The sequence below is a fragment of the Malurus melanocephalus genome, unplaced genomic scaffold (genome assembly GCF_030028575.1).
Source record: "Malurus melanocephalus ecotype Western Australia unplaced genomic scaffold, MMel_1.1 scaffold_509, whole genome shotgun sequence".
NCBI lineage: Eukaryota > Metazoa > Chordata > Aves > Passeriformes > Maluridae > Malurus > Malurus melanocephalus.
In genome coordinates this window covers 317,934-331,715 of record NW_026623741.1, presented here as the reverse complement: position 1 = coordinate 331,715, position 13,782 = coordinate 317,934, and the positions used below count along the sequence as shown (strand labels likewise).

At 46.6% G+C, this 13,782-nt stretch overlaps 1 protein-coding gene across 3 annotated transcripts in view; it reads right to left on the bottom strand.

The window, feature by feature from the left end:
- Window positions 1-10,999: 10,999 nt before the first annotated feature.
- Window positions 11,000-13,782, bottom strand: part of LLGL2 (LLGL scribble cell polarity complex component 2) — a 32,596-nt gene continuing 29,813 nt past the window's right edge. The window contains exons 22-27 of one of the 3 annotated variants that reach the window (XM_057381387.1): window positions 13,528-13,565; window positions 13,029-13,076; window positions 12,470-12,512; window positions 12,192-12,249; window positions 11,706-11,767; window positions 11,000-11,356 (exon numbers count right to left, since the gene is read on the bottom strand). In XM_057381387.1, coding sequence (XP_057237370.1) covers window positions 11,714-11,767; window positions 12,192-12,249; window positions 12,470-12,512; window positions 13,029-13,076; window positions 13,528-13,565 — 241 coding nt within the window. In that variant the 3' untranslated portion in view covers window positions 11,000-11,356; window positions 11,706-11,713. The remainder of the gene's footprint in view (window positions 11,357-11,705; window positions 11,768-12,191; window positions 12,250-12,469; window positions 12,513-13,028; window positions 13,077-13,527; window positions 13,566-13,782) is intronic. The other 2 variants (XM_057381388.1, XM_057381389.1) reach the window with 2 other exon arrangements.

Genomic DNA, 13,782 nt, shown 5'->3' with positions numbered 1-13,782 from the left:
TCTCTGGACAGGACTCTGTCACATGGAGGTGTCTGATCACCTCATTCCAGCCCCCCCTCCCCATTAATACCCCAATTCTCCTGGCCTAGATCTCTAAATCCTGCAACAAGACTTTTGTTACCGAGATTAATGGCAGCTGAATTAGACCCTAAATCCTCAGTGCAGAATAGTTGTTAATATTCTGTCCTCCTGGGGGCTTAGAGTTGATTCAGCTTCTCCACAGTGCCAAAACCAGGAGAAAATAATAAATAAAAAGTGTGTTTTTATGTGCTGTTGCTGGATAGYTGTGTGTGTGCAGAGATAAAGCCTTCCACAAAATAAAAATGCTGAAATTCTTGGATGAGGAGGAAAGGCAGGAACACTGCCCAGATTTGTAGGGAGCTCAGACACAGGAGTTTGGTTTGACTCTCTGTAAAGGCAGAACCCCAGACCAAATTTGGGTTAAAAAGTGAAAAACTGGAGATCACAATTCTTCTGAGACAGGGGTTTTAGAGCAGATTGGTTTGTAACACCCCTGTTATTACTGGRAATGGGAAGATGAATCACTGCTTATATAAACAATTCCTTTGACATCAGACCTGCTCTGATTAAGTGCCCTGGACCATCTGCCTGCTGGACACTGCCYCTGGAGCAGGTGAAAGATGCTGCCCTCAGCTTTCCAGCTCCCCTCACCACTCCAACTTCACCTAAATCACTACAGGAAAATAAAAATAATGCAGTTTTGTTCTCCCTTTTGAGGAGAAATAACTCACATCAGAGAAAGGAGATCCTCGGTGCTGTCAGGAATCACAACATGATGAAAAGAGGAGCAGAAAGCTCACGCTGCTATTTCCAGCCCAGACGGGGAATTGTCTTCCCCAGCACAGCGGATTCTCCAACTCACACCCAGGAAAACACAGTCATTAATATTGAAAGGACCTGCTTGAAACTCGAGAATTAACTTTCTATTTTCATTCAGCTGCWCAAACTGCTCAAAGCCCCTTCTTTTACTGCTCTGCACAGGAATTTTTGCCACGTACCCGTACTGATGCTGAGGAGCTGCTCAGTGCCCGGCTCACAGGTCACATCCATGCAGTGGGAATTCATTCCCTCTCCCATTCCTGGTGCCCACACAGCCCAGGCTGTGCCCCAGAGCCCTGTCCAGCTGTGGATTCATCACAGATTCTGGCCAGGCTGTGCCCCAAAAGCAGATAAACACACGTTGCATGGAAGGAAAATGGCATCAATAATTCAAGCTTTCTCGTGGCACCTTTTGAACTTTCCAACCAGCAATACCAGCAGCTGGCTGGCAGAGGTGGGGATAAAAGAAGAGCTGGGGTTTCGCCTAGGTCAGGGTCAGATGTTAGGTGCACCCCCAAAGAAAAATCAAAAAGGGTCAATTCCAAAATCAAAACACATTTTCTGTAATGCGAGAGGCCACCAGACAATGCACGGTGAAAAATACCTGAAAAAAAAAAGCTTAGGCCAATGAAAAKAATTAAATCATAGGGCTCTTTCTTCTGCATCCCTGGAGTTTTATTCCAGGGAGCCAAGCACAGACAGCTCAGCCCCTGCTCTCTCCTTGCCAATACCAAGCTCTCTGCTGAAACAGGAAAGCAGTTTCCAGCTCAGYACTGAAAAGACAGCAAAACTGGCACCATTTTTGCCCTCATTATGCCTAAATCTCAGTCCAAATCAAGCAGAATGACTAAATCTCCTTTCAACTCGAGTTCCCAAATAAAGTCATTCTCCTCGTGCAGACAGGCCGAGGTTCCTCGCAGCCAGTGCTCATATCCATGAAATTCTGATTAATTCTGGGGTTTCTGCCCTGCCTGGGCTGCTCTCAGGAAATCAGGTAACGGAGCAGACACAAAAGCTCAGTGTGAGCTGTACCTGCAGCCTCCCTCTGCTCTCCCCAGGCTGTCAAGGGACAGGATTGAACTGCCAGGATGTCCCTGGCCCTTCAGGGTTTCCTGCCCCCTCCCAAAAAACCTTTCCAGAGGAGCTGGAGGTTAAACAGAATGACCCCAGCCACCAGAACAAGTGAGCCCAACTTAAACTGAGATAAAATTTTGGATTCTTTGCAGCATKAGTTTGGGTGGGACCTGTTTGTCCATCTCCTTCCAAGGCTGTTACCTTCTGTACCTTGAGAGCTCCTCCATTGAGGAGCAAAGATAAAAACTGGAGGTTAAGCTGGAGAATTTAGGAAACATTTTGCCTTTTTACCTGAGCTTTCTGTTGCTGGATGCTCCACTTCTCTAGCAACAACACAGTTAATTATTTCACCCTGATCTTTTATGAACTGTCCATAAGTAACTCCCTCTCCCTCTCTGCAGGAAAGAGAAATCTCTCCTGTGAGGCCTGGARTGACTGATGGCATCTGGATCATGAATTCCTTAATGAATCTTGGAAAAAAGCCCTGGGGCTCTCAGCTCTGAGCACCTAATGTGTGTTTGTGTGGCAGGGAGGAGAAGCTGCTCTGAAAAACTCCACTCTTGAGGAGGAAATGGCTCTGACAAACTCCATCAGCWTCAGCAGGAGCCTCCTCAAGGCTCTGCATGGCCTGGGCACGACTGGAGCTGCTGCTTTGATTTCTGTGATTTGCCAGGAGCCTCAGATCAGTCTGGGTTTCACCCTGGGATTTCAGGCTCCTGTCTGCTCTGAGCTGAGATGAGAATTTGGTGCTGGGCACGTTCTCCCTCCCCACCTCAGTCTCCAGCCTGGCTGTCCCAGCACCTCTGACCCGAATCCTCTGCACAGACTGAACTCATTTGTTTGCCTTTTAAAGTGCTCCTGGCAAGATGCTGGCACTCAGYTCATATCTTGTAAAGGGAGAGGGAGATAAGAACCAGGAAAGATGAAACCCTTCCAGATTTCAGCCTCAGACCCCTGAGCACACTGGATGGTGGAGTTTTCCTAAAGATTGCTTCATTTGTGCAAAATATCAGGTGCTTTCAGCTTACATTCTATAACATTATATATATTTTCATATATTCTATATATAGCATACACTGTGAATGAAAAAAAAAAGTTATTAGAGAGTGATAACTCTTCAGAATCACCTTTTCACTGCAAATTCTTCTAAAGTCAGCTACATTAAATAAAAGCATTGATGGTGCTGCAGTAAAGAAATAAAAAGGTATCTCCATTTTTAAAAATTACTATGTCACATGAATAAAAGAGTAAAAACTGGCTGTGACTGATCAGAGAAATGACATTGCATAAATTCACAACCACCTGGTTTGTTTGGTAATAACTCAGGTAAAGAGATTGGTCAAAGCTATTCTCAGGAACAAATATTTTTTAAAATTAAACTTGCTAAATGTATGAATAGGGTCTCCTCTTGGTTTCACTCCAYAGCAAATAGAATTGACAGTCCAATCAAGACCCTGAAGCCTGTAAGACTTGTTTTAAAACATATTTATTCCTCTTTTTTGCGTATTCCCCCCCACCCTCCACTGCATTCATATACAATATCTCCACTCTTGCTTCCATATAACTTGCTGCCTCATWTTGACAGAAAACATTCTCCCTTGAGCCTGTACCCCAGGCTACTGAGAGAGAATTCCTGACCTCTCATTCCTGACCTCTCTCTGTTTCAAACCCTCCAGCTATTTWAAGACGAGCCAAAAGGTCTCCAAGGGCCTCTTCCCCAGCCATAACCCGAGCAAGCCAAATAAAATATTCATGATTGCAAGGAGAAACCAAAACAATTAAGTTACACAGGTTTGAAAACAGCCCCCTTAAATATTTCAGGAGCACTTTGTTGCCCGATTGTCTGGCGTTCAGCAGGGCTGGGTGATCCTGTTACCCTGCAGGGCAGAATCCCACAGCCCCATCCATGGGGTCAGAGCCAGCCCAGGATCTGGATAGGGATGGAGCTGAGCTGAGGGACTCTGTCCTGTGCTCAGACACGGCTCAGACTGCTCTAATCCCCTCAGTGACCTCTGTGGTGCCGGTCTGAAAGAGCCAAAGGAGGAGGTGAGGCCAGGTGAGCCTGTCCTAAAGCCTGGGTTGGTCTGTGAGCCTGTCCTAAACCCTGGGTTGGTCTGTGAGCCTGTCCTAAAACCTGGGTTGGTCTGTGAGCCTGTCCTAAACCCTGGGCTGGTCTGTGAGCCTGTCCTAAAGCCTGGGTTGGTCTGTGAGCCAGTCCTAAAGCCTGGGTTGGTGACAGCACCAAGCTCCTGGAGGGCAGTGCCAGCAGCAGCTCTGGGATGGGCAGGAACCAGGACCAGCTCAATTTTCTTGATCTTGCCCCATTCTCTGCCTCCTTGCACTCTTATCCCCATCACTTGGGCTGCAGTATCTGCTTTTGGGATGGTGTTCAGTAGCTCACAGGTGTCCTTGTAGTRCAGATTTGGGATTTTAGGAGCTCAGCCTGTTTTTCAAGTGCTCAACAATCTGATAAATTCCCTTTAAGGAAGGAGGGTGTGAGCAGAATCCCGGGGCTCTTTCTCTGCCGCTGTGTCCTGCGCTGCTCTGTGATTCGGGATTTCCTTTTTGCCTGGAAAAAAGGCAAAAAGTGGCCTCAGATGAGCTGTCCCTGCTCCTTCCCTGTTTCTGCATAGCTGGGAGCAGCAGGTTTGACAGAGAATTCCTCGGAGTCTGAAATCCCCGGGATCTGAGCTGGCTTTCAAACCAATTACACATGAAAGCCAAAGGGTTTTTAAGGGTGGGGGTGGGCTGCAGCCCCCAGGGYGGCTCTCCCGTGGGAAATGCAGAAAGCAGGAGGCAGCTGAGCCCCCGGAGCACAAATCAAAGGCTCAGAGAGGAATGTCAGACTGTCCAGACTGAAATGATTACGCCCAGGTAGCTGAAAATCCCCAGCAGATTTTAAAAAGCTCCCAGAGATAAAGATGGAAGGAAGCATGCAGCAAAGGGTGAGGTCTCACATTACAGCCAAACCGACTTTATGGAGCCTCTCCTTCCCTCCAGTGCCRTCTGTACTCCCCAATTTTTCCCTTTGCACCGATTCTGGGGTCAACTCAGTGTGATTTGAGAAGAAATGGAGCAGGAACAGCAACACAGGAGAGCAGCAAGCAGTGACAGCAGAAAGGKGAAACTTTGGGGAGCTCCTGAGCTCTGGGAGGGATGAGGAGGAGGATACAGAGAGCTCAAAGCACCCAAAAGGAAGTTTGGTTTGGAAACTTGGACAGATGCTCTGTCAAAAGCAGATTATCCCACAGTGGAATAGCAAACTTTCATGAGATCCTGGGCCGCTCTCATTTTCTATCCCCTGTGATATTGTTTTAACAGTTTTGAGGCACAGGMACTGTTTTTATGCTTTGCTGCTAAAGCTCTGGAACAAACTGGGAGTTCTTTGCTGAGCCAGGCATTTGAAGACACTCAAAGACTCTTCTCCAGGGGATTGCTTCCAAAACTTGACATTTATTTTATAGGATGACAAACATTTTCTCTCRTTTAATATTAACTACCCTGGATCCYGTGCTCTGTCGTGCTGCAGATGTTTAATTCCCTTCACCTCCTGCAGATAGAGCCCTCTTCATTTTATGAGAGGTCTCACCTCTCCCTGTGGTCAGGAGAGATCCTCACATAAATCTCCCTCACCAGATATCACCGTGACAAGGAAATGGTTTATGGAATTGGAGTCCCTTCCATGTAGGAAACATTCCAATGGAAAGTTCTTCCCATGCAAAAGCACATTCAGAACGAGCAAATTCACCTATAAATCCAGCCTGGTCAGTCTCAGGACATAAAAAATGATCACAGCTCCTCTCTGTTCCTTCTCCTCAAAGAAAACCTACCAGGTTCATGGTACCTGCCATTTAATAACATGAATTCTGTTATTAATTAATGAGGCACATKGGGCTCTGGTACATTAATTCACGCCTGTGAATCGAGTTGCTGAAAAATGAGCATTTTTCTCGTGCACTAAAAATCACTGGTTGAAGATCTTACCCTCTCAAACGGGATTTTTGAATGGTTTGAACCAGCAAACCTCTAAGGAACAGCTGAATGAGCACASAGAACTGTCAGGAGGAATCTGCCTGTGCAATATCTGTTAACAGAGATGAATTGGAGCAGGAGTGGTTTCCAGCCAGCCCAAGGTCTGAGGCTTTGAGAGGGCAAAGCACTTCAGAGGGAGGACATGATATTATTTCAGTTGGAAATTCTCATGTACCACTTAACACAGTCAAAATGAGGRTTTTAAGGTTGGAGCCTGGATGCTGCACAACAGAAATCCCAGTGCCTGGACTGCCAGTGCAGCAAAGGGTTCAGGAGCCTTCAGGGCTGAGGGATTGCCACCTGCTGTGGGGTTCSAGAAAGTTAAATATGAAAATAAACCAGTCTTTTTTAAAGGTTAATGCCATAGTAAGTAACCACCACTTAATGTTTGAGTTTTATTATTTCCAGAAACTGTGCCTCATGGATCTACCTTGACAAAACTGAATTTCCTTGAGCTGGGGTTCTTTCACATCCTCATTTCTGTTCATTTACATCCATTCATTTACATTCATTACATCATTTACATCAACACATCTTCCTGTAGTGAAAGCACAGGCAAATATCACCAGGTTTGCACTGTGAGCAAACTGTCACAGCGCTGACAAGATCCCAGGTAATCAAAGTGATTAAGGGCTGTGACACCTCCCTCAGTCACAGCCTGCGTTTCATCTGCCCTTATCTGTGCCAGGATGAAGTCAGGAGGATGTGCCTGTCTGCACAGCAATCACACCCTTGAGAGATGCCTCTCCCAGATTCCACTGCTGTGCTTAAGCTGAAGGTTGGAATAAAGCTTGCTCAGCCTCAGTGCACTGCCTGAGAAACAACACCAAGAAACTACAACATGGAACAAAATCAGTAACATCAAACTTTTCTTGATTCTGCCCCATTCTCTGTTTCTTTGCACTCTTACCCCAACAGGGCTTGAGCTGACTTTGGGGTGGCATTCAGCACCTCAGAGAYGTCCTTGTGTCACAGATTTGGGGTTTTTAGGAGCTCAGCCTGTTTTCCAAGGGCTCAGCACAGCAATCTGATCAGTTCCCTTTAAGGAAGGAGAGTGTGAGCAGAATCCAAGCTCCWTTTTCTGSAGCCCCTGCCTTAAACAGGAGCAGRGAACAGGAGAYKGGCTTTAAACAAATGAACAACGCTGGAGTCTGGAGGAAGAAGCACACAATGCCCAGACTCATCTGCCAGGGGAGCAAACAGCAAGAAGAGATCCTTATCTTTGGAAGGGGAAGAGTCAGGGACAGGCTGAGCTCTGCCCTTGGAGATTCAGTTCCTTCCAGCCCGGGTGACTCTGCCTGGTGCTGTCAGCATTGCTCAGGACCATCCATCCTAAAGASAGTTCCCTTGCCAAAAAGCTTTTTTTTAAAACATAACTCAGCTCTGCCTAGCAGAGCTGTGCCACAAAGAGCTGGAGAGCATCAGCTTCCACTCATTCAGCTGGGGAAGAGATGAGCAGAGGAAAGAGCCTCAAAATACCTTTTTATCTGTTTTCCTCCCTTCTGAAACAGGCCTCAACTGCAAAGAACCTTTCAGCTCTCCTCTCGTTGATTTTTTCCCAGCAAACCCATCCCTCCCATCCCCCTGGATCAGTCACTGAGCATAAAATGCAGGAGAGGCCAGACAAAAACGAGGGGTTTGTTCATACAATTCCATTACAAGAAAATCTCCCTGAGACCAATGAACCCACAMAGGGATGAGCCCAAGGACCATCTACTGCCACAGCAGCCTTTTCACACAGGGATCTGCAGGTCCTCCTGGAAGCTGCACCAACCCTGGACAGCTCATCAAACACCCCCCATCATCATCATCATCATCATGCTGGAGGAAGGGCTGAGGTGCTGCTGCATGGAAATAATCCAAGCACTTTGGGGCTTGTGGCAGCTCTTGGAGGAATTTTCCCACCTGGATTATCCCAGGGAATCAACTACAGCTGCAGAACAAACATGGTCTTGGCTTGAGAGAGTTTGCAAAGTCAAACAACGTGGCTTAGCAAGGACTGCAGGGTTTTAGGAGCAAATTTCCACTCGAGTCTGTCTCATCCTTCAGCCATTCCAATTCCTGCTCTGATTAAAGACATCCCAATCCATGACAGGCACAGTGGTTTGGAGGCTGAATTCAGGACCACAGTCTAGGCATGAATTGTTCGAGTTGCAATAGATACAACCCATATTCTGAGAAACAAACCAATTRAGCTGTAAAAAAATTCATTCTCTCACTAACCAGACAGGCCCCAGGCCTCATGTGCAGGATGAAAAGTGCTTTGCCTTCCAACATTACATTCTCCTAATAGAACTGTTAGACAAATTCTGCAAATATTCAGTTACTAAACATCTGAGGAAAGCTTGTATTACTATTGAAAAGAAAAAAAAAAAAAAAAAGAAAGAGCTCCAGGCCAAGCTTTTCTAGGAGTAGAGAATTTTGGCAGCAAATACACCACCCTATAAAAGAGCTCACGTTACCACAAAGCATTTGACCTAAAACTCAGGCCACTATAAAACAGCATCCCCTATTAGGGACCCAATATGTGTACTCAGATGTGGAAAATTTGTTCTTTAGCTGTGATCCAAGACTCTCCCCTCTGCAGAGCAGCAGGTCTGAGGGGGTCAGGGGAYGCTGTGCCAGCTTGGCTGGGAGGATTTTTTCAAGTCAGTGTCAACAGCAACTCGGGTCCTGCAGCCAAGGGACACTTCCCAAGTGCCAGAGCCCAGTGGGGCTGCACAAAGCAGGAGGAGGGGGAGCACTGCCAAAACCTGACTGGCAACAAGCTTAATAAGGGCCAACGAGCCCTGGGAGTGCTTCCAGGCATTGAAGCATTAGCTCTTGGAGAGAGCCAGCRAACTTCTATCAGAGCCCAGACAAGGAGTTCAAGTGAAAAGGAGAGGTAGGCAYAGAATTGGAGGGGTTTGGCAGCAGCTGAAGCCTCTGATCAGAAACAGGCCATTATKATTTCTGTCAGCTGAGGGGCAGGCTAAGAGCAGCCACAAGGCTCAGAAGGCAGTTCCTGAAAGGGAGACATCAAGAGGGATTTTTTTCTTTCCCCATTACATTCAAAAGCTGCTTACATTCATWCGCTGAAGGCTCCATCCTTCATGACCATCTCATCCCATCACCAATTCTACTTGCTGCTGGTTTTCTGACATCTCAAAAAATGCACCCCAATTCTGTTACAAACCTTTCCATCCCCTTCTGCTCAACTCAGAACACGACTGAAAGCACAGCTCATGAGTTCCAGTCTTGCCCTGCTTTGCCCCTTTGCAATTTCTCCTGTATTTTAGGCACAACAGCTCTAAAAAGATTCTTAATGACTCTGCCCACAGCAAGTCAAGGAGCTCCTTCCAGTGAATCCTTCAGTTCCAAACCACTGCTAGAAAAAAAAAAATTGCCATATTTCAGCACACATCCTAAACTACTCAATCCCATTTGTAGTCTGGCTTGTGCTTTGAGGAAAAGAAGAAGCTTGGGTTATTTTTTTATTGCTGTTGGTTTTAAATCTAAATGTACTTTAAGGTTTTGTGGCTGTCTCACTCTTTCAGTGGACACATTGGATTTTTTTCAAGTTATGTGGGTGAAAACACAGAGAAGTTAATAAATTGCCTCTGCCCTTTCTGAGCAGGACTGTCACATCTCTGCCCCCAAGCCTGCCAACAAATAAATACTCAGAAAAGGCTTTAGAATCAGTCCATCTGTGAGGAGCAGAAAGAAGCAGCTGGGGGCACCAGGATCATGAACATGCACAGGGTCACACCAGCTCAGAAGCTGCTGATTAATCCATAATTTCCTGTAAATTTGCAGCATCACTGCCTGGCACAAGAGGTGGGAACAGCAGGACACCTCCCTGCCAGCCTCATCCTCCAGCAAGAGACAAGGAAATAATGAAGCAAATAGAAATAAAGAAGTGAAAACCACTTTGGAAATGGAAACTGAAAGAGAAGGTCCTCTAAAACCTCATTAGCAATAAATTAGGTCTCAAAGGAGGTATTAATACTTTCAAAAGGAAAGGTGCCTGAAGCAGCTGCTGAGCAACTCTGCAACCAGTTTTTCCTGGAGAATAGAAGGTGCCCCCTGAGCACTGCAGGAAAGAAAGGATCCCCCAGCCTGGCTTGGGAAGATCAGGGCAGAGCCTGAAACAAGAGGGCTTCCAAGGAGAGMTTTCCAAAGCGTGCCAAGGACAGCAGCTCAGCACCATTCCAGGAGGATTTAGTTCTTCCTCACTGGCTGTCAGTGCTAYGAGCAAGTTACAGGAGAGAAATTTCAGASTACTCTGYTCTTTKTCTTAGCTGGAAMAAAAAAGAAAGTGGTGTTGGGGGGSRATAAAGGAAGAAAATTTTWAAGAGGAGCAAAGTGCTCTGAGCAGAGTTTCACCAGCTTCAATTCAAAATCCRGTGGCAGATTGGCAGACACCTCCCTCCAGTGTCACCACCCACGTTATTCCAGGACAAACCAGCAATGACCTTCCAGGAACTTTAATCTGAACCAGTGCCCTTTCCTGGCACCATCCCCCATCCCGTGGGGACTACAGGATGGGGACACAATCCCTTTGCTGCTTCTCCCTCCCACCACCCTGCTTCACCTCCAGGAATGCTCTTTGCCCCTCAGCTCAGAGGAGCAGCTCCACCTTCTCCCAGGGATCTGTGGGCAGTGTGAAAGAAGCTGCTGAAGGACAGAACAGATACGAGAGCAGACAAGGATCACAAAAGGGAATTCAGAGTTTTATTTAAAAAAAAAAAAAAAAAAAAAAAAAAAAAAAAAAAAAAAAAAAAAAAAAAAAAAAGAACAACGTAGTGTTGAAACAAAAATCAAATTCAATTAGTTTTTCTCTGATTTGAATGGCTACAAAAATAGATTCTACCCAAAATCCATAAAGCCAGTTAACAGTACCATAACAAACACCCCCCAAAATTACTCATTCAGATACCACATACAGCAGTCACAAGAATCTAGCATATATTATTTAATGGTTTCTTTTTCTTAAAGTAAATTTCTAAATGTATCCGTTAAAACTGAAATACCCATAAGATTTTTAAAAAATTGTACAAAAAAAAAAAAATCGTTGGAGGTAACAGTGTGCGTTTTTATTAAAATCCTGCACCGAGGCAGTAAAACATTTATAATTTAAAACCCAGCCCAGTAGAAAAGAGAAATGTGCAAACATTTTGAATGTTAAAGATGTACTCAGAGGCTTGTGGTGCATGGGACCTGGCGATCCGGTGCTGTCCTAAAGCAAGGCGGGCTCCAGCAGGAGAGCTCTCCAAGAGGCACTGGAGGGGCAGCAGCCGAGCTGCAGCTCCCTGCTCTGGCTGTGGGAGCACTGGTGTGGTGCCTCCTCCCAGGGACGGTTTGCCCACTCAGTAGTGTTATGGCACTCGATCCRATGCCAGCAAGTCCTCCACGAGCTCTGGTCAATCTGCTGCAGGAGGGAAGAAGGCAAAAGCTGTTTTAACAGGCAGGCGTTGAAAGCTGATGAGAGCTAAGAAGCTGATTCTCGTTTTGTTGCTCTGGCTCCCTCACTTTGTGGGCAGAGTTGGGAGCTTTCAAGGGATTTTTAGCTTTTCCTTTATCACTGGTGCAGCACATTTAGTCATGCAGCAAACAAGGTGCTGAACAGGGCTCACCACCACTCAGCCAGCAGATTCCCCACCCTGAAAATTCAAGTCAGGGTTCTGCAGAAAGCATTGAAATACGCTGAATTTTATAAAGGAATTTCACTCTATTTCTTGCCYCCTTTGGCCACGTCAAACACCTTCAGCCTCACTCACCTCCTCCATTACTTAGTCCATGTCCTACGGGACTTCTTGCCGAATTTCTTTCTGCATAGCTCCTGCAATGACACAAGAAGAGATTCCTTATTGCAATGCACTCTCATCCTGTCCGCTCCCAGATGCCGCCACAAGACCAGGATGAGGCAGTGTCCAGAGGAAGTGCACAGAGCAGAGCATGTCAGGCAGTCACTGATCCTTCCACACCAGCAGTTACCAACCCCACCAAGCCTCCTGCATCCGTTGCAGACAGTAGTAGTCCTTTGCCTACACTTGGTAGCCCCTGACCATCCTAGGGAGATGAGATAAAGCCCCGCAGCCGTGGTGGTAGCTCAGCTCTACTGTACAGACAGAATGGGAGCAGAGACACTGAACACATCCAAGGGACAGTGTCAAGCCAGGATTAACACTCCAGAGTCCCATCCTTGACCAACTAAGCCCGTGTGGCCTGCCCTTAGAGCAGCRTGGGGTGACACAAATAGAAACCTGTATGCGAACACTCAGAGTCCTGCTCCTTGGGGCTGTGGGAATGTGATCTCTCCTGCTTTTCGGAGAGAAAGAGACAAAGCATTATTCATAAAAAAAACGTCAAGGGACAGCATGTGAAAGAGAACCTGCCTGTCACTGTTGCCCTTTGGGACTCACAGGTGACTGGATTTCAGCAGAAGGATCCCTGCCATCACCGTGGGCATCCCCCTGCTGTCACCTCGAGCTGCCCTCCCCTGCCAGCCCCACCATCAGGAACAGCATTGGTTGGTACTCACCCTCTGCCCCCCTCCAGAGTACTCTGGATCTCCTTCAGCACTTCTGGAAAGCAGAGGGTTAAAGCAGTGAGCCAAACCAGCGGGGATCTGCTTTCAGGCAGCTGCCTGACCACATTCCACCTCCCCACCGAGCCTCCCACCACCCAGAGGTCACTCCTTGTATCTCACTGCCTCTTCAGCAGCACCAGGTTTTACTGGGCAGGCTGGCACACAGGACTGAGGCAGGCATTTGCCAGGGGAAACGTTGCCAATCCCCACGTAGCAGAGCCCCAAAGGAACTGCCTGTTCCAGCTGTCATCTTACACAAGTCCTGTTGGAAATAAAGATCCTTCTCTTATCTCAGCAGGGAATGCAGCTCTGCAGAACAACCCCTGCCCGAGGGCAYGGCTATCTGTCCAACCCCTCGTTTGTGGGGATTCAAGAAAACCCAGCATTTCTACCAGTAATTACAGATCCCTTGGAAATGAGTACTGGAATCCACGAAATTCCCAGCAGTTTTCTTCTTTTCCCACCCAGAAAGGCACCTTCCCTCTCAGCAGCAAGACTTCATCTCACTCACTTTCGTCATTGAGTAAGGCATGTTCCATCAGCCTCCCAGACTTCCTTTCTAAAAAATAGGAGGAAAAAAAAGCTTTTACCAAACAATATTTTCCCCTTTTCCTGAAATAAGTGCARTTTTGGAAGCCCACAGTGGAACTGSATTTTTTTTCCCCAYRTTAAGTACTTTTTGACTTTACTGAGTGCTTCACAACTAATCCTTAAAGTCTCTCACACACTGAACTGTATTTTCCAGTTTGGGTTACAGAAGATTTCCTAAGTAATTTCAGACCGTATCCTCCCAACAGATTCTTCCCTCCAGCAGAAACTCCTGTTTTATCCTTTAWGGAAATCTTGTCACACAGAATTTATTTCAGAGCTATCAGCCACTATAGGTCAGTGTTTCCCCCACATCGCTCCTTATTTTTCCCTTTCTTGGGCAGAAAATATCAATAGGAAAGATGTTCTGAAGTTTACACATCACCATGCTACCTTCAGTACACTTAATTTTTTTTGCTTACCATCTTCTCCACAGTCACCTGGACTCTTTCCTGGTCCCCTAAAAAAGGAAAGGAGGCAGAAAACAATTACTGATGTGGAGGCACAGGGGTGAAGAGAATTCCTGTGTGYTCTTGGCAGCTACAAGAGGCTCCAGTGCTCATGCACTAAATGGTTTGCTGGGTGAAGGAAAGGCTTCCCCACAYGCTGTGATGCAGGAACCACAGAACACTTCTGAACTCTTGGAATAAAATTCCCACAGGATCTCCCTGAGTGTC